We start from the raw sequence: 24,190 nt of genomic DNA on the forward strand, positions 1-24,190 counted from the left end.
TGGGGTAAAAATGGAGAAGGGAGAGGAGGGCTTGGTAGGCCAGCAAACCCAGGAGGATGGCTCGGCAGCAGCTCACCTGGAAGCCAGGCATAAGGAGCCAGGGCAGGAGATCCTGCCCTCCATCACTCCCCTCTTCATGCGGACCGGACAGCCGGTGCAAATCTGGAAGGGAAACAGGGTCAGGGACCAGACCCAGCGGGTACCTTAGGGATCAAACCCCTCAGCTAGAGCCCACCGCCGCTCCCACGAGGTGTGGGCCCTGCTGGAGCACAATCAGCCCCATTAGCAGCCCCCAAGCTCCAGCCACTTGGGGAGCAGTTCCCCCTCCTCCTTCTGGAGCTCCTCTGTCGAAGAGGCGCACCCCTACCCTGGGACCACCTGAACTGGGTCTGGGAAATAGTCTAGTCACTGTACATCTGGCAGCTACCGGCAGCTCCCCCACAGCTCTGCTGGTGCCCCTCGATCCTGACCCACAGCCCCCTGCCATCCCAGTCCTGGGCTCCGTGCTGCCCCACAACCCTGCCAGTGCCCCTCAATCCCGACCCACAGCCCTTTTCTCATTTGTTCTTCTTGCCTGCTTGCATCCATTGCCTGCCCCTCTCTCTGGGACTCCCCGCCCCACTCACCGCTTCGGCCAGGGCGATTCCCTCCGGGGCCCTGGGGCTGCAGACGGGGATTCAGCCCCTTTCCACACAGGCTGCAGGGAGTGACTCCGAGGCGAGCCCAGGGGGGCTGGCACAGGAAGGTCCCTAGGTTATTGCGTCCCCATTTCAGATCACTTCCTGCTTCTCTCTCCCCGGCTTGGGAACTCAGTGGAATTAACCCTGAATTCTCCCCCCTCCCGCGTTGTCAGCCGCGAAAATGAATCGCCCCCAAAATTCACACTCACGAGAGGAGCTTAAAAAACATGTGACCCGGGGGAAAAATCAGGAGTGGTTTAGAAATCATGTGACCTGGGTTCACTCGCATGAGACTTATTCAAAAGTAATAACCCGGGGCCGCGTGATGAGTGATGAGCATTTCTGGGGGAGCCCCCACCCCTCACCCCCAGTCTGGGAAGAAACCTTCAGGATCACAAATCCGACGTTCAATGCACACGCTACAATGTGGGGTTTCCTTCTGGCTGCTTGCAGATGAATCCGCTTAGCCATTGCTAATCCCAGTGGGGTGGGGGGCTCAGTAGGGGGCACTCTCCCCTCCCAGTCAGTGCTGGCCCCAATGCCCCAGAGCCGCACTTTCTACTCCCACAAAACAGAACACCCTTGCCCCGCCCCCTGCCCCGCCCCTTCTCTGAGGCCCCGCCCCCACGCATTCCATCCCCTCTGTGGGTGCTCTCCCCACCCTCACTAGCTCATTTTCACCCGGCTGGCTCAGGGGGCTGGGGCAGGGGTTTGGGGTGCAGGAGGGGGCTCCGGGCTGGGGTGCAGGCTCTGGCTGGGGGTGCAGACTCGGGGGGGGGGGCTGGGGATGAGGGATTTGGGGTGTAAGAGGGTGGTCCAGGCTGGGACCGAGGGGTTCGGAGGGCAGGAGGGGGATCAGGGCTGGGGCAGGGGGTGCAGGCTCCAGGCGGCACTTACCTCAAGCAGCTTCCGGAAGCAGCAGCATGTCCCCCCCTCTGGCTCCTACGCGGAGGCATGGACAGGCGGCTCTGGGCGCTGACCCATCTGCAGGCACCACCCCCGCAGCTCCCTTTGGCCGCAGTTCCGGGCAACGGGAGCTGCAGAACTGGTGTTTGGGGCGGGGGCAGTGCATGGAGCCCCCTGGCTGCCAGAGTAGGAGCCAGAGGGGGGACATGTCGCTGCTTCCAGGAGCCGCATGGCGCCACAGCAGGCAAGGAGCCTGCCTTAGCCCCACTGCGCTGCCGACGGGACATTTAACGGCCCGGTCAGCGGTGCTGACCAGAGCCGCCAGGGTCCGTTTTTGACCGGGCGATCCGGTCAAAAACTGGACACATAGCATCCCTACTTAGGGGTGCTGTGCTACAGGGATTTGGGGAGTTCAGTAGGGGGCACTCTCCCCTCAGAGTTAGTGCGGGCCCCAATGCAGTGGTAGGGGGCGCTGAGGTGCAGGGACCTGAGGCCAGTGCTACTTTGTCATGTTGATGGAGGTTCCAGCTTTCATGCTGGGCTTAAACCATAGGTCTGAAAACTGGTTGTTATTGATGTCACGTCATTGCCCCCCAAGGCCAGCACAATGATAACAGTGTCCTGGCCCATTCATCTCATAGACTACTCCATTCTGCATCCCTAAACCTTCTGCAGTGCCTGTAGGATACAGGAATTTCTTCCCATCTCCAAAACACTGGGATCTTGGGGTTAGGACGATAAGAATGGCCATACTGGGTCAGATCAAAGGTCCATCTAGCCCAGTATCCTGTCTTCTGACAGTGGCCAATGCCAGGTGCTTCAGAGGGAATGAACAGAACAGGTAATCATCAAGTGATCCATCCCATCACCTATTCCCAGCTTCTGGCAAACAGAGTCTAGGGACACTTCAGAGCATGGTTTTACATCCATGCCCATCCTGGCTAATAGCCATTGATGGACCTATCCTCCATGAACTTATCTAGTTCTTTTTTGAACCCAGTTATACTTTTGGACTTCACAGCATCCCCTGGCAATAAATTCCACAGGTTGACTGTGCATTGTGTGAAGAAATACTTCCTTTTATTTTAAACCTGCTGCCTATTAATTTCATTGGGTGACCCTAGTTCTTGTGTTATGTGAAGGAGTAAATAATATTTTTTTATTCACTTTCTCCACACCACTCATGGTTTTATAGACCTGTATCATATCCCCCTTTAGTCATCTTTTTTCCAAACTGAAAAGTCCTAATTTTTTTAATCTCTCCTCATATGGAAGTTGTTCAATATCCTTCATCATTTTTGTTGCCCTTTTCTGTACCTTTCCAAATTCCAATATATGTTTTTGAGTTGGGGCAACCAGATCTGCATGCAGTATTCAAGATGTGCGTGTACCATGGATTTATATAGAGGCAGTAGGTCTTGTTCTCTATCCCTTTGCTAATGGTTCCTAACATTCTGTTCACTTTTTTGACTGCAGCTGCACATTGAGTGCATGTTTTCACAGAACTATCCACAATGACTCCAAGATCTCTTTCTTGAGTAGTAACAGCTAATTTAGACCCCATCCTTTTATATGTATAATTAGGATTATGTTTTCCAATATCCACTACTTTGCATTTGTCAACATTGCATTTCATCCGCTGCTTTGTTGCCCAATCAACCACCCAGTTTTATGAAATCCCTTTGTAACTCTTCGCAGTCTGCTTTGACTTAAATATCTAAACTTTGGTCTTAACAAAAAGACCAAAGTTAAACCTAAAAAACATTCCTGCAGCAGCTGGCAGACCTTGTCCAAGAGGAGGGGACAATACAGGATACCCATATGGAGTGGCCTTCCGTGGCAGTTGGAAATGGCGGGAGGACAGAATGTTGGGGCCTGAAGGTTCCATGGCAGTTGAAGGAGACATTTGCTGTGCCAGTGTAACCCCCTTTCCTTGATGGGCTGTTGTGGAAGAGATCCTTAGTTACTGCTAAATTAGAACCAGTTAGACTTGTTGAAGGAACCCAGTGTTACTAGACAGGTACCCACAGTAGGGCGAGCAGGCTCCAGATTAGGCCAGATGCCACAACTGTCTTGGGAAGGTCAGATGAGCTTCTCCTGGGCATGCTCAGAGTCAGCAGGGAAAGAGCCATACCAGGCATTCATGTTGACAGTACTTCACATGCCTCCTTTAGGGTGGTAGCAGCTGCCCCTAGAAATACAAGTGGGGTGTGACAGAAAGGCCAGACACACTAGAGAGAGCAGCTCTAGCTATGGGGCCACCTGGCCTTGCACTTTGTAGACCCTGAGCAAGGACTTAAGCTGAGATGCTCAGGAACTGACAGAGGGAATATGTTCACTGGCAAAGCATGTGCCATCTGTCCCTCCAGTGCTTGAGCTGCATGGAGAATAACCTACTACTGCTACCTGCTAAATGAGTCCATCTTTTAGCTCATAGGGATAGAGGCCTGTGCCGTATTTAGTGGCCAAAGATCCCAGCTTCGGCCTGCCTACCCACGCTATGGGGTGGACACACAAGAGTAGTGATCAGAAAGGAGGAGGAGAAAATCCAAAAGGAGCTCCTACGTAGAGCTGGGCAGGAAATTGTTTTCCGTCCCATGAAAATTTTCAAATTTTTGGAAATTTTTCCCATCCTGAATTGGGATGCAAAGTCAAAATTTTGAAATCTTTAGTGAACTGAAAATCTGGAGGGGGGAAAAAAAAAAAAAAAAAAAAAAAACAGGTTCAGGTTTCATTTTGATAATTTCATGTTTCATTTTAATTTTGACCATTTTTTATAATATTCCCCACTATAATTAGCTTAAATTTCCAAATGAAAAGTTGCTTTGAAATAGAAAAATTAAAATTTTAATTTAAAAAAATCTCAAAACAAGTAGTTTGAACAATTTGAAAACGGTTGGGTTGGTTTTGTTTTTTCAGTCAAGAAATTTGTCAAAAATTTCCCACAAATAGTTTTGGTTTCAGCAAATAGGCATTTTTGATGGAAACATTTTATCAACATATTTCCAACCATCTCTAGTCCTCTGCAGATAACAAAAAGCTAGATCTGACAAACAGGGAGAGGAGATTTAATTTACATAATGTTAATAGTTCTATTGCATTCATCACCAACACGTGTGTTAGACACACACACACTGAAGAGCCATGGTGTTTTAAACCTAGGACCACGTAACACATACAGAGCATTTATTTCACACAGACATAGAACATTTCAGCCATAGCTCTCAAACGGCTGCATGGAAGAAGGTTGGTCTTATCACTCTCAGTTTACAGATGAGGAAAGTGAAGTACTGATAGAAGTGACTTTTAAAGTTTAACACAGCACATCACAACCAGAATGCCTACTAGTCCTGACTCCCTGTCCTCTTGCTCTAACCAACTAGACCACACTCCCTTGCAAGAGCTGGGGATAGAACCTGGAGTCCTGATCTCTCCAGTGCCTTCAAGACGTAACATATTCCACCCTTTTTGTCTCTGTAACAAGGTAGGAAACTCGCATCTCTCAAGCCAGAGTCAGTAACCACTCCTCTCCAGATGCGTCAAATTCTGAGCCAAGCTCCAATTTACCCAGATACTCTTAAATGAAAGAAGAATAGACAAACAGAAATACTAAAATAAATAAAGCTTCCCCTCTAGATATAGACAATGCAAAGCCAGGCTGGGGATGTGAATCATGAAGGCTCTAACCTTAGGGATCAGGATGGATTTGTAATTTATTATTTATATTACTAGTGCAAAGGGTCATCACTGAGATCAGAGCCCCCCATGTGCCAGGCGCTGCACATACCCTCACTGAGATCAGGCCCCCATTATGCCAGGCACTGCATAGGCCTGACCGAGATCAGGACCCCCATCGTGCCAGGTGCTGCACAGACACAGTGAGAGACAGTCCCTGCCCCAAGAAGCTCACTGTTTAAATAAGACAAGGAATAGGAGGGGAGACAGTGGCAAAATGACTTGCTGAAGGTCACATAGCAAGTTGGTGGCAGAGCCAGGAATCCGTGTGTGAGATGGTGAATGATTCCTGCTGAGCAAGGGGCAGAGCAGGGGGAAATGAACCCCATTCTGGGGCAGTTTGCACCTTGACGGCTGCAGTAATTCCTGGAGGTGTTTGTTGTGAAGCAAAACAATCAGCCTCACTTTTTCCTCCATCAATTGCTTTGTGGCTTATTCACATCACACAGCTGCTAATGTCAGTCAGACTATCCAGGATTGCACCAGTGACCTCAAAATAGAAAAGTATAAGCTGTTATAGCAAAGACCAAACCCCTTTTAACCAGGGCTGTAACAGACTCGTATCCTTTGTGGATCAGGGACAGGGGGGGAGCTATGAGACACATCACCAGTGGGTTACTCTACTGCCTCTCAGCTAACAGGCCTGGTCCATTAGCTCAGGCCAAAGATGACTGTGGGGAGAGCTCAATGGGAAATGTTTTTGGTTTTTTTCTCCCCCCCTGAAGTTTTTGATGAGAAAAGGAGGAAAAATCACTTGCCTATATTTTTCAAGGAAAATTTTGTTTTTTTCCAGCAAAAATTGGAAAATTTCAGCCAAAACAAAAAAATTAAATTTGGAAATGCTTCATGGGAGTTGTAGTTTTGGTGCCTCGTGCTCCCATTCTCTTCCATAGGGTGGCCTACCTGGTTGGACTACATCTCCCATGATGCACTATGGTCACCCCTAGGAGATGGGAAGTAGTGCACCATGGGATATGTAGTCTGTAGAGTACAACCAAACCACAACTCTCAGGAAGCACTAGGGCACGTACACAAATTGAAACATTTCAGTTTCCAGCTTAAATTGTTCTGTTTTCGGGGATCTGTTTCTTTAATTAAAAAAATTCAACATTTTCCATGGAATGTGAACACTTTTCATGGAAAAACTTCATTTAATCAAAAATCTAATATTTCATCCAAATAAAGTTTAAATGAAAATTTTTCAGCCATTATAATTATGCCCGGCTCTTATCTAGTGATTTCCATTAGAAGTTCTCAAAGAACTTTACAGTATCATTGTCTCCATTTTGCAGATGGGGAAACTGAGGCACAGAGGTGGCCGTTACTTGCCTGAGATCACCCAGCAAGCCAGAGACTGAGCCAGGAAGAGAACCCAGAGGTCCTAATATAGTGCTCTGTCCACTAGACCAGTGCTTCTCAACCTTCCCAGACGACTGGATCCCTTTTAGGAGTCCGGTTTGTCTTGCGTACCCCCAAGTTTCACCTCCACTTAAAAACTACTTGCTTACAAAATCAGACATAAAAATACAAATATGTCACAGCACATGAGTACTGAAAAACTGCTGACTTTCTCATTCTGTCTGTATGAAATTTAGGTTGTACTGACTTTGCTAGTGCTTTTCATGTAGCCTGCTGTAAAACTAGGCAAATATCTAGATGAGCTGATGTACCCCCTGGAAGACCTCTGCCTACCCCCAGGGATACGTTTACCCCTGGTTGAGAACCACTGCACTAGACCACACTGCCTCACAGCCCAGCTCCAGATGTTAGATCCACAGATCACAGGTTCAGTCCCTGCATTCCTTATAGCTGCTCTCTTCTCACTCCAGCGTCTCCTGCCCAGACCCACAACCCAAGTGCAGATCCCATCACCCACTCTCCTCTTTCACAGGCTCAGCATACCACATCCCACCAGCCTCCCCCTCGAGGTCCCGTGCCTGGACGAAGGGGTCCTTGTAGACCCGTGTCCCCACAGGTCCGTTGGTGGGGTCTCCATGGTTCAGGTGCTCAGCCTGGTGCCGGGTTAGTGCAGCACTATGCCTGAAACCCCTGCCGCATTCAGCGCAGAAACAGGGCCCCTCCTGAGCATGGACGCGCTGGTGCCGGCTCAGGGCTGAGCTAAGCTTGAAGCTCTTCCCGCAGCGGGTGCAGGGGAAGGGCCGCTCGCCGGTGTGGACCCGCTGGTGGCGATCCAAGCTGGAGCGGATGGCGAAGCACCTCCCGCAGTCAGGGCACTGGTAGGGCCTCTCACCCGTGTGCGTGCGCTGGTGTTTGATTAACTCTGAGTTCTTCGTGAAGCTTTTCCCACAATCCCCGCAGTTGACAGGCCGTGCCCTCCTGCGCCTGCGCCCTGGCTCCTTCTCTGCCCGCTGCCATCCTGTTCTGCCACCATCTCCCCGTTCAGGGCTCCGGGACGTCCCATTCAGCTCCACTCCTGCAGGCCCTTCTTGCTGGGAATTCTCCTTCTCTCTCCCGGCACCTGCTGGGAGAGAGAGAGAGAATCCAGGCAGGAAACATAATTTTACCAAGGTCCAAAATTCATAGCTTCATAGATTCTAAGGCTAGAAGAAATCATCTAGTCCAACCTTCTAGAGAGCGCAGGCCAGAGAACATCCCCGAATTACTTCCTGTTTGAAGTAGCACAGATCTTTTAGAAAAACGTCCAAACTTGATTTAAAAATTGCCCAGGATGGGGGGGACTGGCTGGCTCAGGGGCTCTTGGCCTCTTCCCATGCAAGCCTCTCAAGCACTGCTAGCTAGCTTTGGGGTCCTGTCCCCCAACTCTAGGAACGAACCTCTCCTGTAACATCAGCCACCTGCTCTACTGAGGGAACGACCAGCTGAATCAGCGCTGACCCCAGTGTGACACTAGGGGGCGCTGTGCTGCAGGGAGCAGGATTGGGGGCTCACTAGGGCGTGCCCTCACCTTGCAGTCAGTGCTGGCCCAATGCAGCGACGGGGGGCACTGGGTTGCCAGGAGCGAAGGGGGGGCTCAGTCAGGGGCTCTTTCCCTTCACAATCTTTGCTGACCCCAATGTGTCCCACCTGGCTGCTTAGAGATTCCAGTTATCTCTATGATGTATAGGAATTGCATAGTATTCCTTTAAATAGCATGCAAGCCCTCTAGAGGTGTACACTGTGTGTTTTAGAAGCCACCAGAGGTGTAATATGCCCCTAGCTGGGCTTCGCCATCTGTGTGTAATTAGTCCGAGTGGTTACATTGGGCCCAGCTGGGCCTGAGTTGATTCTTCAGATTATTGCTGTTGTGTAAAGAGCAAAAGACATGGACAGACTCTCCTAAATCCCGGGGGCTGAGAGCTGCTGTTCAGAACTCAGGGGCAGCTCCCGGTGGCTTTGCTGGGGTCCAGGAGTGACGCCTGCCATGAGGACAGGTGCCTGCTGGAGACAATACTAAGGGAGATCAAACAGAACTGGGGGGCTCCCGGCAGCTTTGCTGGGATCCCAGCTTTTCCCTTTACTCCCGGACGGTCTCCGAGCCAGTGTCGCTCATTCCTCACCTATGTGGGCACCTCTCGGGATCTCCCTTTCCTTGGAGCACTGGAGATCCGGGACCCTCGGCTCTTCTCCTCGCTCCATGCAGGAGATCACGGCCAGGTCGGGGACAGGGAATCCTGCTCGGGGGAAGGAAACAGGAGAGGTGGCGCTTGGTGTAGTCTCCCTGGAGGGCTCGGGGCAGAGAACACACCCTCGTTTTAAGCCCGACCCTGTTCTCTGCTGGGGGGATATGTTCACAGGGACCCTTGGGGCAGGGTGATGCCTGGGGGGATGGGCTGTGCCCCCTGTAAAGGAGTCAGGGATCTCAACACACAGCGAGGGGCCGAATGGCTCAGGGAGTCGCTGGGCCGTTCCTAGCCCTGCAGAGAGAGCAGAAGCCCTGCTGGGCACGGAGCTGCCTTGGGAGGGGGATAGAGGGATTCGGTGTGTGGGTGAACCGGAGCAAGGAAATCCAGCCACCTGTGCCCTGGAGATCCCTGGGGGAGGGGATCAAACTACCCCCTGTGAATCTCCTTCCAGTGAGGGGCTGTGGGGGTGACAGTCTCTCCTGTGGGGTTTGGGGCAGGGGCCAATCCCCCAGAAATCTACGGGGCCAGGGAAGGGCCCTGAGCCGAAGCTGTCCAGGGCTCCCCGCTACATCAGCTCCTGATCCCCGAGGGGCAGCGGCGCCTCACCCAGCGAGATCAGAGTCTGGTAATTCTCCTGCATGACGTCCCTGTAGAGCTGCCTCTGCCCTTCGTCCAGGAGCCCCCACTCCTCCCGGGAGAAATACACGGCCACCTCCTCGAACCCCACCGGCGCCTGGAACCAGAAGGGACCCCGCTCAGCACCTGCCGCTCCAGCCACGGCCCCCAGCGCTGGCTCAGAGGGGGGCAGCGAGGGGGCACCGCTGGGAGAGCCCCAAGGGGGAGTGTGTGCAGCAGGAGCCAGGGGGAAGGGGCAGTGATCACTGTCCGATCGCACATCCCGCTGCGCATCTCACCTGGTAGCCAGCCGCAGCGACCACCAGCTCCAGTGCCGGGCCGCTCCCCTCCTCGCCCAGGGCAGGCCGATCTGTGGGGAGGACAGGGAGGTCAGTGGCCAGGGCACAGCCCCACGGGGATGTGTGTATGGCCCCCTATGGAGCTAACCGCTCTGCTGGAGACCCGTGGCTGGCACAACGTCCAGAGGGCCCTGCTGGGGTCATGCTCATCCTAGGGCAGGTGGGCAGCTGCTGGGATCGCCAGCCCCCTTGGCACAGCTCCCAGCCCCACGGAGCCACCTCTCTGCTGCTCCCCCGGGATCTGGGGCGTGTGAACCCCGCTGGCAGCCTGTGGGGCACGAGACACAAACACTCGCTGAGTCTGTTGCAGCCACACACCCGGAGCCCAGCTCTGGAGCTCCAGCAACTCCGGATTTCAGCCCTGCTGCCCCCGCCCGCAGCCCCGCCGTACCCACGTCCTGCCGCTCGCGGGGCTCCGGCAGCGGCTTGTCCCGGGAGCCCCGGGGGAGCCGCCTGCCTCCGCCCCCCGGCTGGGAACCGGGCTCCAGCAGCGAGCTCGGGGAATCCATCTTGCCTGAGATCATTTCCCCTCTGCAGGCGTCACGTGTAATCCGGAGCCAATCCTGTTAGAGCAGGGAATGAATGAGCCCTGCCCATGCCCCTCACTCCCAACCCGCAGCCCCTGGGCTTGCCCCATCTCTCCCCAATATCCCAGCACTGTGCTAAGGGTTGCTGTGCTGCAGGGAGCAGGGCTGGGGAGCCAGTAGGGGGCGCTCTCCCCTGTAAATCAGTGCTGACCCTAATGCCCCAGTGTGCTGGTAGGGAATGTAGTGCTGAAGGGACTGTGTGGGGGGCTCAGTAGGGGGCACTCTCTCCCCACAGTCAGTGCTGACCCCCCGTGTAATGCTGGGGGGTGCTGTGCTGCAGGGGGCAGGATGGGGGCTCAGTATTTTAAGTGGATGCCCCAGCATGCCAATTGCATGCACTACGATAATGGGGTTGCAATCTAAATAATCAATAGCGGGCTACTGGAATTCAGCTGGCATCTAAACCACAGGCCAGGCCACTTGCATCCATTACAGATGTCGTGTGACTTATCCCAAGAGTCTGGACGTGAACCTGGGCACTCGGGCCAAACCCCAACTCTGGTGAACACACATTGCGGGCCTCTCGCCGCTTCCTGAGGATTTCCTTGCTTATGGATGCCCCTCCCCTTCCTGTTCCAAATTCCCTCCCCAGTTCGAGGAGAAAAGGCCCAATAGATAGTAAAATGGCTGCTGCCAGGGACCCCTCCCCATTGTTGATCTTGGGTGGCAACAGGCAGAGCACAGGCATAGGAGACAGGGCTTTGCAGTGAGCTCGGTAGCACCAACCTGGCTGCAGCAGCAAGATGGGGGTGGCAGGGATGAAAGGTTCCATGGTGGTTGAAAATGGCACTCAGAGTGGAACGTTGGGGGTCCGAGGGTTCCGTGGCAGCTAGGGGCAGAATGCTGGGGGCCTGAGGGTTCTGTGGTGGCTGGGGGTGGAATGTTGAGACCCAAAGGTTCCAGGGTAGTCCGTAGGGGAAAACCGCACAACCGGGATGGACTCAAGTCTCAGCCCTGGCACTGAATCTGTGTGAGATGTGTGGGCAGCAGCCAGCACCATGGGGTCCTGCTCCCTGACTGAGGCCTGGAGGTGCTACTAAGAGTAATAGCTCCTGGCTCTTACAGAGCATCATTCATCCTTAGATCCCTGTGCTATACAACAGAGCTAATTAGCGTCATCCAGGCCATATAGATGGGGAAACCAAGGCATGGGAGTGGGGGGGAGTGACTTGCCTCTGATCCCACAGCAAGTGAGCACCAGAGCTTAGAACCCAGGAGTCCTAACTCCCTGCTTTGGCCCCTCCCCCCACTCAAACTCCCTCCCCTTCCAGAGCCAGGGATAGAACCCAGGAGTCCTGACTCCTGATCCAGTACCCAGCTCACTAAATACACACCAAGCCCCACCACCTCACTGATCTACCCACTCTCATCTGCAGCCCTTTGCATGTCAACAGCATGACCCAGCTGCTGCCCCTGCAGAGCCGCCACGGACCGTGTGTGAGGGAGGTATTGTGGGTTTATTATTTTCAGACAGAAGTAGAAACAGACAATGGATAAAAAACGTCCTTGTGCCCATCACGACAGACCGGCCTGGGAGTCTTGGGAACATACACATCAGCCCTTGGGGACTAGCTCAGGGGGAGCTAATGGCACCGGGAAGGAGAGGGGCTGCCCTTCACCTGGAAGCATCCATCTCTCTGGCCTTGTGGGGAGCAGCCCCTAAAGCTCCCAGCCCCCCCCCACTCCTCGCCAGCCCCGGGAGAGGGGAAGGAGCAGAGACCAAGGCACAGAGAGGGCAAGATCCACGTAGTGACGGGACAGGTCCTCCTGGAACGGGTTGGGCCTACGGGGGTTAATAATCCCTGCTGAGTGGAGGATGGTGAAGGGGGAGACGCCCCCACCCCGGGCACTTTGCCCCCAGCTCCAGTGCAGAGGGGATTCCTGGTGCAGAGACAACTACTCCCCGTGACACCCAAATCCAGCCATGCTGAATCAGTAGATGGCGGGCGGCAACACCCTGCTCCCACCCGCCTCCATCACTCCGGCTCCTCTTTGATCTGCACGTCCAGCTCCGCGTCCCACGTCCCTGGAGGCAGCACCAGAACCTCCCCCACCCCATCCTCCTCGTCATCCTCATCCCGCAGCTGGACGAAAGGGTCCCGGTAGATCCGGGCCCCACCGGGTCCCGTCAGCGGGTCGCTCTCCTTGGTGTGGGTGCGCTGGTGCTGGGTGAGGGCAGAGCCCTGGGAGAAGCTTCGCCCGCACTGGGGGCAAGGGTAGGGGCGCTCGCCAGTGTGCACCCGCTGGTGCTGGATGAGGGTGGAGCCCTGGGAGAAGGCTTTGCCGCACTGGGAGCAGACGTAGGGTTTCTCTCCGGTGTGGGTACGGCCGTGCTGGGCCAGGGCCGAGCTGTGCTTGAATGCTTTCCCACACTGGCCGCAGCGGTAGGGCCGCTCCCCGGTGTGGATGCGCTCATGCCGCTTGAGGGCCGAGAGGTCTCCGAAGCGCTTGCCACAGGCCCCGCAGCCGTACGGGGTCTCCCCGGTGTGGATGCGCTGGTGGGTGGCCAGCGCCGAGCTCTGGCTGAAGCCTTTGCCACAGTCGGTGCAGCGGTAAGGCCGCTCCCCGGTGTGGACCCTCTGGTGCCGCTTGAGGGCCTTGCGGTCGCTGAAGCGCTTCTGGCACTCCGGGCACGGGAAAGGGCGCTCCCCGGTGTGCAGCCGCTGGTGGGTGATGAGGGCAGAGCTCACGCTGAAGCTGCGCCCGCAGTCGCCGCAGACGTAGGGGCGCTCGCCGGTGTGGGTGCGCCGGTGCAGCACCAGGGAGGAGCGCTGGCTGAAGCCCTTCCCGCACTGCGGGCAGCCGTAGGGCCGCTCTCCAGTGTGGACCCGCTGGTGCTCCCGCAGCGACGAGCCGCGCCGGAAGCCCTTCCCGCACTCGGGGCAGATGTGGGGCTTCCCGCTGTGGATCACCGCGTGGCCCGCCAGCGCCGCCGCCTCCCCGAAGCGCCGGCCGCACTCGGGGCACTTGTAGGGCAGCTCCCCCGTGTGGCTGCTCTGGTGCCGCAGCAGGTTGGTGCGGGTGCTGTAGGCCTCCCCGCAGTGGGCGCAGACATGGGGCTTCTCCGTGGCGTGGACGCGGCCGTGGCGGGTCAGGTGCTCCTTGTGGCGGAAGCTCTTCCCACACTCGGCGCAGGGGTACGGCTTGGCGCCGCTGTGGATGCGCTGGTGGCGCAGGAGGTTGGAGCTGTTGGTGAAGCCCTTCCCGCAGTCGGGGCACTGGTAGGGTCGCTCCCCCGTGTGGGTGCGTTCGTGCTTGACGAACTCCGAGTCCTTGGCGAAGCTCTTCCCGCAGTCCCCGCAGATGATGGGCCCCTCGCGGGAGGCGCGGCCTGGCGGGGCCACTTCACCATCCCGCTTCGCCCGCCTCTGCCGTCCCAATTCACCAGCCTCCCCCGCCTTGGGGCTCCGGGATGGCCCGTGCGGCTCTGCTCCTGCAGGCCCTTCCCACAGAGGAATTTCCTCCTCCGTCCCGGTACCTGCTGGGAGAGAGAGAGAATCCAGCTGGGGCTCGTTCCCTGCGCTGGAGAGAGAACAGGCAGCAAAGGGAGCGGAAAACCAGCTGGGCAGGAAGCGAAATCCCCCCAAACCCTTCCCCAGAGGGGAGAGGAGGAGCAAGGTCTGCTCCAATGGCCCAACGTAACCCCAAGCAGCTCACTGCGCCCCTCCACCCCAGAAAGGAACTGGCTGCCACCCGCCAGCCAGCGAAGCTTAGCTCAGGCTCTACGGGTGAGAGCTGTCAGCCCAGAGAGTTGCCGTCCGAGCTCTGGCGTCACGGTCCTGCAATCTGGTGCATGCGCTGCCCAGCCCCCACTGGCTACCCGTTTCCTGCTGTGCTTCGGGATCCTCTGGGGGCTCAGCAGGCGACTGGTTCTCTGCTGCCTGGGGTGTATTTTGCTCCATCTCATCCTGGGATGGGCTGCCCGGCTGCGCCATCAAATCTCGGGCCCTGGAAACACCCAAAGACACCAGTCACCACGGAGCCAGGACCGAGAAGAACTGGGGAGAAGGGTCTTCGTCGAGAGGCACAAATAGCCAAGCGCCATGAAGAAATATTCAGCCCCCTGCCCATCCCAGAGGCCCGGCTGGCTGGAGAGACCAGGATCTCAGAAGCCGGCAGACTGGAGTTAGCCGTGAATACAGCAGGCTGGTTGCACACTGCCCCCATTACAGCCCTGCCAATGACCCTCAATCCCAACGCACAGCTCCTGCTATGCCAACCCTGGGCTCCTCCACCCCCCAGCCCTGCCAGTGCCCCATAATCCCGACCTACAGCCCCTGCCAGCCCAGCCCTGGGCTCCCCCCCACAGCCCTGCCAGTGCCCCATAATCCCGACCTACAGCCCCTGCCAGCCCAGCCCAGCCCTGGGTCCCCCCCCCAGCCCTGCCGGTGCCTCATAATCCCGACCCACAGCCCCTGCTATCCCAGCCCTGGGCTCTCTCCACCCCACCTTCCCAAGCCCTACTGGTGCCCCTCAATCCCGACCCGCAGCCCCTGATATCCCAGCCCTGGGCTCCCCCCACACACAGCCCCTGCTAGCCCAGCCTCCTTGCCGTGGTTGCTTGCTCCAGGCAGCGATTTGCTGCCTCTGTTGCCGTTTCTCTCAATCCCCGGGGCCGCCTCTGGCTGGGACTCTGGGTCTCCCCTGCGCCTGGAGGGGGGCCAGGCCGGGGGGCTCGTCACAAACCCGGATCCGGTGCCTGGGGACCCACGTGCCTGCCGGGGCGCTCAGCCCTGCAGCGTCCGAGCAGCTTCGCAGCCAGTGGCTTTTGCAGCAGGAAGTCGCTCCCTTCGCTGCCTCCTCCCCTTCCCCCCTGGCTTGCAGCTCTATGGTTTTAACCCGCTAGATCCGAGCGTCTTGAGGGACCCCGCTATAAACAGCCCCTGCACCGCGCCCCAGAGGTGGCTGCATTTTTCAGCGCCGGCTGGTCAGTGTCGCTCCCTTCCACAGCCAGAGGGGCCGCCCGTCCCCCGTTGTCTACCGCCAGCCTCCATAACGCAGCGGGGAGAGAAAGGTCCCTTTCCGGGTGACCGGTCTTTGGGGGCGCTCCAGGGGTTACCTGGATTTGTGCCCCATGTTACTCCAGCGTGGCTCTCTGGCGCCCCCCAGTGGCTGATGAGGTCACTGTTGCAGCCCATCACTTAGCTTGGGCCCGGGACTGGCCCAGGTTGCCAGTTTTGGTTGCATGTATTCCTGGATATTTCCTCACATGACATAATCTTCAATTAAAGATTAATCTTTACATCCTGGAGACTCCAGGTCAATCCTGAAGGGTTGGCAACTCTACGCTGGATGCTCAGGCTGTTGGATCCTGAGGTCACAGGTGACCCAGCTTGGGATTTAGCTCCAGCAAGTGCTTTGGGCTAGGTGGGCCGGTGGAGGAGTTTCAGCTGCCCGTTCCCATTGTGGGCTGTTCGTTACCTCCTGCACGCTATATTAGTAATCTGGTGCCTGGGGGTTGGACTAGGTGACCTCCTGAGGTCCCTTCCAACCCTGATATTTTATGATACAGGAGCAGCTCTCGACCTTTCCAGATGACTTAAAAACAACTTGCTTACAACGTCAGACATAAAAATACAAAAGTGTCCCAGCCACACTAGTATTTATTTTTTTTAATGGAGCTATACCTATCTCATAGAACTGGAAGGGACCTTGAAAGGTCATTGAGTCTAGTCCCCTGCCTTCACAGCAGGACCAAGTACTGTCCCTGACTGATTATTTTTTCCCCAGATCCTTAAATGGCCCCCTCAAAGACTGAACTCACCCTGGATTTAGCAGGCCAATGCTCAAACCTATCCCTCCCCCGCCCCCCAAAAAAAATCCTACTGGAGAATGCAGGCATCGATCCCGCTACCTCTCGCATGCTAAGCAAGCGCTCTACCATTTGAGCTAATTCCCCTTACTGAACAACTGTGGACTTCCTCATTTTTACCATATAATTCTAAAATAAATCAATTGGGATATAAACATTGTACTTACATTTCAGTGTATAGAGCAGTATAAGCAAGTCATTGCCTGTATGACATTTTAGTTTGTACTCACTTCCCTAATGCTCTTTTATGTTGTAAAACGAGGAAAATATCTAGATGAGTTGCTGTACCCCCTGGAAGACCTCTGCGTAACCCTGGTTGAGAATCACTGTCCTACAGCCCCCAGGGCAGCGGACTGGCTAGCCTGGGGGGTGGAGTACTGGGTCTTTCCCCTTCATATCAGAGGGGGATGCTGTAGACCTCTCCCTTGGCCTGTCCAGTCCTTGTCCTCCCTGTCAGAGCGCAGGCTGGTCAGGGCACATGAGCAAATTTGTACAGGGAAACCATTGCCTACCCATCCCATTCAGCGCCTTCCCAGGCCAGGATGGGGCAGGGTGTGTTAAAAACTCAAGGGAGACAAAGGTTTGTGTGGAAAGAGACAGAAAGAGCGAAAATCTCTGGATGAATCTCATGTGAGGATCGGACTGGGGGTGGGTCTGACAACACTGGCCTCTAGCACAGTGGTTCTCAACCCATTTACCATATGCAGCGCTCTAGGTGTCACATGGGCCAATCCACACAATCTATATAAGACCCGTATGGCCCTGAGAATGTCACATGGGACGCAGCTGTGTGCTGATTGGGCTGCCGGTTGGGAACCATTGTTCTAGTGCAGTGATTTTCAAACTTTTTTTCTGGCAACCCAGTTGAAGAAAATTGTTGATGCCCACGCCCCAACGGAGCTGGGGATGAGGGGTGTGGTGTAGGAGGGGCTCAGGGCTGGGACAGGGGGTTGGGGTGAAGGAGCGGGTCAGGGCTCTGGGCTGGGGGTGCAGGCTCTGGGGTGGAGCCAGGGATGAGGGGGTTGGGGTGCAGGAGGAGGCTCCAGGTTTGGGGCATGGGGTTGGGGCATGGGTTTATCTGTGGCAGCTCCCGGGCAGCGGCGGTGCTAAGGCAGGCTTCCTGCCTGTCCTGGCACCGCAGACTGCACTGCACCCCGGAAGCGGCCAGCAGCAGGTTCAGCTCCTAAGTGGAGGCATGCAACCGGCTCCATGCAGCTCTCGCCTGCAGGCACCGCTACCTCCCCCCCCCCCCCCCCAGCTCCCGTTGGCTCAGAACCGACCACTGGGAGTAGAGCCAGTACTTGGGGGCAGGGGCAGCATGCAGAGCCCCCCCCCCCCCCGCTTAAGAGCCGGATTTGCTGCTGGCCGCTTCTGGGGCACAGCACGGTGTCAGAACAGATAGGGACTAGCCTGCCTTAGCTGGGCAGCACCACTGATGGGACTTTTAATGGCCCACTTGGCGGTGCTGACCAGAGCCGCCACGACCCAGTGCCTGACATTCTGCGACCCACAGTGTGAAAACCATTGCTCTAATGCCTGAGCTAAAGGTGGGCAATTAGGTCGGGGACAGCAGCAGACTCCTGTATGGACCAGCCCCTACAGGGGTCTAGTCTTGGGTACATGGAGATCCAGGGTTAGGGACACTGTGTTTACATGGGAAAATGGGGAGCAGCACTTGGGCCAGTGGAGGATCTAGTGCAACCAGCTGGGGAAACCCAGACTCACCCCCAGGTGCAGGCAGACAGGTGGATTCTGCACCCCCCAGTTCCCAATGAGGGAACCTCCCTCCCTCTCCCAGTGACCCCCCTGGAAATCCTGCACCCCCAGGCTAGGCTGTTCTCAAGGAATGAGGTCGGGCAAGCACAGAACAGTGTGGGGGCGAGGGGGCAAACCCCAGGGGCAACACAAAGGACACAGAGTTGGGGCAGTTTCTTTATTGCATCCGGACAATAGACCCTGATCACCCACTGAGAAAGCAGAGAGCCAAGACGGAGGCGAGACCCTAGGGAGCTTCTCCAGCTGCTTGGGAGCCAGGATGGGACGTCCCCGGCTGCCAGCGAGCTCCATGCGTTGCGAAGACAGGAGCCGGGTGCTGGAGGCTCCACTGGGGAGAAGGAAATGGACTCTCCCCTCCTGCCTGGAAGTGTCCGTCTGTCAAGCCATAAAGGCAATTAAGGAACCAGTCTCTGGGGGGCTAGGCGGGCATGGAAGGTCTCGCTAATATTTGTGAAGAAAACCAAGGACATTTGAAGTGATCAGGGGGACAGGCCCCATGTCCCATTCTCCAACCTCTGAGCCAGCCAGTCCCTCCATCCTGTGGCTAGCTCAAAGCTGGTGCCCCCTAGAGAGGAAAGGTCCCATTCCCTGCCCCCTAAGGCAGCCCATCCTCCAGCCTTGAGTCTCTAAGTGCCACCATAGTACAAATAATACCAATAAAAGAGAAACGGAGCCTGCAGCCTCTCCCCGGTATCTCTCAGGCGAGCGTCTCCCTGGCAAAGATCACTGTCGTTCTCCCACACACGGCCTCCCCCAGAGGCCTTGACATTTCTCTCAGGGACGGTGGCCCCCCTGAAGTCCTGTAATGCTCTCTCCTGGCAGGCTAAGGGGTCTCTCCATAGGAGCCTATGTTCCCGCCCCATGCCAACATCCCCCTCCTTTCTCAGCCCATAGGCACATCCCCAGTCCTCCACTGTGGCCCCGGGGCAGGCGAGCGGGCGCCCAGCTGCAGCCGCAGCATTGCCCACATCTGGCCAGGTGAAGGGCCCTGCTCCGGGAGGAACCGCCGGTGCTGCACCAGCCTGGGCCCTGCAGTGTCACCAGCCCCCTCGCCGCGCCGGTGGGTGCGCTGATGCTTGACCAGGGTGGCTTTCTGGGTGAAGCGCTTCCCACACTGGGCGCAGGGGAAGGGGCGCTCGCCGGTGTGGGTGCGCCGGTGCTGCGCCAGGTTGGCGTTGACGCTGAAGCTCTTGCCGCAGTCGGGGCAGGTGAAGGGCTTCTCTCCGGTGTGGACGCGCTGGTGCAGCAGCAGGGTGGAGCTCTGGCGGAAGCTCTTGCCACACTCCCCGCAGGCGTAGGCCCGCGCCGTGTGCCGGGCCTGGTGCCGCAGACACCGGGCCACGTCGCCGAAGGCCTTGCCGCACTCGGCGCAGCGGAAGGGGCGCTCGCGGCCGTGGGTGTTCTGGTGGCGGAGCAGCTTGGAGCTCTCGCGGAAGCTCTTGCCGCACTCGGGGCAGCGGAAGGGGCGCTCGCCGGTGTGGGTGCGCTCGTGCTTTCGCAGGTTGGAGCTGTGGCTGAAGCGCTTGCCGCACTGGGGACATCCGTGGGGCTTCTCCCCGGTGTGGGTGGTCTGGTGCTTCTTCAGGTTGGAGCTGTTGCTGAAGGTCTTGCCGCACACGGCGCAGGCGTTGGGGCGCCTGGCCTTGGGGGTCTTAGCTGGGGGGTCCCCCTGTGGCCGGCACGCCCCGCCCTGGTTCTCGCCCCTGCAGTTGGACCGATCGAGACTCCCCTCGAGGCCAGAGAAACTCATTTCATGCTCAGCGGATGAGTTCAGTCCATTACCCAGGGGGTCTCCCTGCTGCTGTCCCGCCCCACCAGCATCTCCCTGCTTGGCGCTCCGGGACGTCCCATGTGTCTTTGCTTCCACAGACCCCTCCTGCTGGGCATTCCCCTCCTCTATGCTGGCACCTGCTGGGGGAGAGAGAGAGAGAGAGAGAATCCAGTTGGGGCTTGTTCCCTGTGCGGGGAAGAGAGGGGGCAGCAAAGGGGTTTGTTGCTGAGCAGAAAACCTGATGGGCAGGAAATGTATCCCCTCACACCCTTTCCCAGAGGGGAGAGGAGGGGCCGGAGCTGCCCCAACGGCCCAGCTGAGCCCTCAGAGAAAGGCTGGGGGAGGAGAGGGCTCCTGCCGGGGTGGGAGCCGGGAGTGATACCTGCCGTGAGGACAGGGCACCTGCTGGGGATGACACTGAGTGAGACGAGACAGACCTGGGGGGGCTCCCGGCGGCTTTGCTGGGATCCCAGCTGTTCCCTTCACTCCTGGACGGTCTCTGAGCCAGTGTGACACACCGACCCCTTGGCAAAGGGTCCCCTGTTCTTTGCAAACAAATCTCACCTGAGACCCGTCAAACTCACTGTACCAAAGGCATTGCCTGGCATGGTAATCGTCCATAAAGGGTAACATGTAAGGTATCTACAGAAAGCTTGTAACATATCATAATCATTGTGAGATGTACATGCAGGTAATATTTACGGAATAATGTATTTCTATTGACATGACACTATAGGACTTTGAATAGAAATTAGTCACCGGGGACAAGTCTCCGGGATGACCCGTTCAGGCGAGAGGGTGTTGCCACCCTGCCCTGTCTAGCCAATTCAAGGCTCAGTTGTTTAGCCTTGTGCAACACGGAGGTCTTGTCTACATTTCAAATGCTGCAGCGGCATAGCTGCGCTTCAGTGTAGACACTCCCTGCGCCGTGGGAGAGGTTCTCCAGATGGTAGCTGGATCAGTGGAAGAATTCTTTTGTCAACCTATCGCTGGCTACACAGGGATTTAGGTCGGCTGAACTGTTGTTCAGGGGTGTGGATTTTTCACATCCCTCTCTGACATAGTTAAGCTGACCTAATTTTCTAGTGTAGACCAGGCCTAAGACCATCCATGGAAAACCCATCAGAAGCAACTGCAAACAATCAAAAGCACCTGAAGGTAAACAACGGAACATTACAACATGACAGGGGTTCACCCTGTCTATGAACAGAAACAGAAGACTGTTTCAGCATAACACAGAGGAGGGAGAGGTCCCCTAAATCCATTCACTGAGGAAACCCCTTGTGGAGCAGGCGTGTTTTCATGAACATTTGGATCCTGGTTCTTGTGAAATAAGTCAGCTCTGCAACAGACTTAACAGGGGGAGAGGGGCACCCACAAGTGTGCACCCAGGGTCACCTTTTCTGATTTTGTTTTGTGTTGTATCCAGCTGTTTCTATCCCACTCTCTCATTTCTAGTTCAATCTTTACCCTTTCTTAAATAATCCTAGTTTTGTTTTATTAGAAGCACTCACAAGTACTGGGTGACTTTAGAGGAGCAGCAATATAAGGTAAAACTAGTAACGTAGGGTACCCTGCTCCTTTGGGGCAGAGGGTCTGAGATTTCTGTGAGTAGCCAGTGTCAGGGATTGGATATCGCAGGAGAACAATCCAAAGGGACTGGGGTGCACCTCTTGTTAACCTGCAAGGCAGTGACAGGGCTGGCATAGCCTGGAGGGGAGTACTTGAGTGGCTGACAGGAGTTAACCCCCAGTCACCACGGGCAAGAATCCCTCAAACTGGAGGCAGGGGGTAGCAAAGCGACTCCCAGCCCTCGGTGCCCCAAGAACCATCACAGCCAATGTCACGGTTTCCCATCAGGGGTGTCATGTCCAGCTGGGAAATGGAAATTCTGCTCTGGAGAAAGCAAAGGGGTAGGAATCGTGTGGCTGGCGCAAGATCAGCAGCACTCATGCTTCCCAGCGGGAGCTGTATTGTAGGGGCGACAATCTCTGTGCTGCAGGGTCTGTGGGCTTCAGGGGCTGATCCCCCAGAAAGAGCCCTGAGCCAAAGCCCCAGGTGCATTAGAGTCCCCCAACTCCTAATCCCAGAGGGGAAGCAGCTCCTCACCTGGCGAGATCAGAGTCTCTTCCTCCTCCTCCTTAATCTCCCTGCAGATCTTGCCATGTTCTGGGGCCAGCGCTGCCCGCTCTGCCACGGAGGAAGACGCAGCCTCCTTCTCCCACGTCCCCGGCTCCTGGAACAACAAAGGCGCCCCCATTAGTGCTGGCAGCCACATACCCCTCACTCCCCATCAGCGAACAGAGCTGGCCAGACAAGGGAAATCCCTGCCTGCCGAAAATGTTGCATTTTTTTGACGTTTTTACCCCCAATTGGGGTTAATTTTTTTTTTTAAAAGCAGCTTTTTTCTGGGGAGGGGTTTTTAACAGAAAAGTCTATTCAGGGAGAACTGAGAGGAAGTTTTTCAGCTTCCCAGCCGCCAGACAGACCACTTCACAGCCTCTGCCCACAGCTCCAGGGCTGGAGAAGACGACAGCCATGACTCTCTGCCTCCCGCTTCGCTCCAGGATTCTCTTCCTCTCTGGTCCCAGAGCGAGGTGTGTGGGGAGAGGGCGCTTTCACCCAGGCAGCCCTCCCAGAAAGTTGTCAATTTCATTGGCAGAAAGTGACTGTGATGAGAGACTTGTGGGCAGGGGGGTGAGGAGCCTACACTGAGATTTTTCCCAACAGAAAAGAATTTTCCCACAAAACTGAAATTTTTCCCCAGGGACAACTTTGGTTGGGCAAAATGGGCATTTTTCATCAGAAAAATCATCTCCACAAAATATTTTTCCCAGTAGCTCTACTAACAGAGGAAAGGTCCCGTGTCCCATTCCCAGACCCCCTTCAGCCAACCAGTCCCCCCCGCCTCATGGGTGGATTGGAGCTGGCGCCCCCCAGAGGGGAAAGGCCCTGTGTCCCACTCCCTAATGATTTCACATCCGTAAATTACCTCCTGCTGTGGCCATATTCCGGGCTCTTCCTTGGCTAACTGGAAACCCTCTGCCAGAGCCACGGCCTGCTCCCCGGTCTGGGGGTGACACCCCCCTACCCAGCTCTGGATCTCCTGGGGCAGGATGCTCAGGAACTGCTCCAGCACCAGCAGCTCCAGCAACTGCTCCTTGGAGCGCTGCTCCGGCCTCAGCCACGCCCGGGAGAGGAGGCAGAGGTGGTCGTACGCCTCCCGGGGCCCCTCAGCCTCCTGGTAGCGGAAACCCCTGAAGCGCAGACGATGCATCTCCATGTCGACGGGTCCGTGGGCATCCAGCTCCTCCACTTCCTCTTTGGGAACCAGGCCACATCCCGGTGGGGGCTGGAACTGGAGCCTGAGAGCGGCTGGGGGAGCCACCTGGGCAGCCATGGCCCGTCTCTGAGCCGGAGCACAGCTGTATCTCCCTGGGGATCGCCTGGCATCAGCAATGGACCCCCTGCAGCACCATCTGTAGGGGGGGGGGGCACGTCCAAGGGGGGGGATGAGATCAGCCCAAGGGATGATCACCACTGTGGAGAGAAATTAGAGCCACAGAAGGAATGAGACACACAGGAACAGCCTCTCCCAGCCCCCCCAGCTCCAGTGTTGTGGGGAGAGAGACAGACCGAGCGCAAGTGACCCCAAGCTTGGTGGCTATTTCTTGATCTCCTAGGAATTTCTACCCACTTAATGAATCCAGGACTCCTGACTCCCAGATCCAACCCCCACCGCCTCCCTCCCCACTTTAGCCCCCCAGCCCCCACTCCCCTCCCAGAGCTGGGGATAGAACCCAGGAGTCCTGGCTCCCAGCTCTAACCCCCCAGCCCCCACTCCCCTCCCAGAGCTGGGGATAGAACCCAGGAGTCCTGGCTCCCAGCTCTAACCCCCCAGCCCCCACTCCCCTCCCAGAGCTGGGGATAGAACCCAGGAGTCCTGGCTCCCAGCTCTAACCCCCCAGCCCCCACTCCCCTCCCAGAGCTGGGGATAGAACCCAGGAGTCCTGGCTCCCAGCTCTAACCCCCCAGCCCCCACTCCCCTCCCAGAGCCAGGGAGAGAACCCAGGAGTCCTGGCTCCCAGCTCTAACCCCCCAGCCCCCACTCCCCTCCCAGAGCCAGGGAGAGAACCCAGGAGTCCTGGCTCCCAGCCCCCCCAGCTCTAACCCCCCAGCCCCCACTCCCCTCCCAGAGCCGGAGAGAGAACCCAGGAGTCGGGCTCTTTGGACAATGGGTGCCCCACCCTGAGGGTAGCATCGCTCAGCCAGGGTCCGGGCGCCCCCTGTCCGGGAGCGGGGCTCGCTCGCTCACTCACCTCCCCGGGAAGGGGCTGAGTACAGGAAGTGCCTGGCTCCAGCGCA

The 24,190-nt window shown here is 56.7% G+C and overlaps 2 protein-coding genes across 2 annotated transcripts in view; both read right to left on the reverse strand.

Annotated features, from left to right (window-relative positions):
• The window catches only part of LOC135877955 (zinc finger protein 850-like), a 41,409-nt gene that overhangs the window by 11,500 nt on the left and 5,719 nt on the right, over positions 1-24,190 (reverse strand). The window contains exons 2-5 of the mRNA XM_065403476.1: positions 19,409-19,652; positions 19,136-19,327; positions 12,600-13,720; positions 7,415-7,655 (exon numbers count right to left, since the gene is read on the reverse strand). Of these exons, the coding sequence (XP_065259548.1) occupies positions 7,415-7,655; positions 12,600-13,720; positions 19,136-19,327; positions 19,409-19,652 (1,798 nt within the window). The remainder of the gene's footprint in view (positions 1-7,414; positions 7,656-12,599; positions 13,721-19,135; positions 19,328-19,408; positions 19,653-24,190) is intronic.
• LOC135877091 (zinc finger protein 232-like) lies at positions 19,707-23,225 on the reverse strand. Its single transcript, XM_065402442.1, has 4 exons — positions 22,818-23,225; positions 21,935-22,061; positions 19,870-19,962; positions 19,707-19,783 (listed from the first exon to the last, which is right to left on the reverse strand). Exons 1-4 carry the CDS (start codon positions 23,223-23,225, stop codon positions 19,707-19,709), a joined length of 705 nt encoding a protein of 234 aa, XP_065258514.1.

Source organism: Emys orbicularis, chromosome 4 (genome assembly GCF_028017835.1).
Source record: "Emys orbicularis isolate rEmyOrb1 chromosome 4, rEmyOrb1.hap1, whole genome shotgun sequence".
Taxonomy (NCBI): Eukaryota; Metazoa; Chordata; order Testudines; family Emydidae; genus Emys; species Emys orbicularis.

Coding starts and splice junctions, on each gene's coding strand:
- LOC135877091 (XM_065402442.1), bottom strand. CDS start 23,225: ATGGCTGCCCAGGTGGCTCCCCCAGCCGCTCTCAGGCTCCAGTTCCAG. Junction 22,062..22,817: donor GAATATGGCCACAGCAGGAG/GTAATTTACGGA, acceptor TTGTTGTTCCAG/GAGCCGGGGACGTGGGAGAA. Junction 19,784..19,869: donor CGCCAAGCAGGGAGATGCTG/GTGGGGCGGGAC, acceptor TCTGGCCTCGAG/GGGAGTCTCGATCGGTCCAA.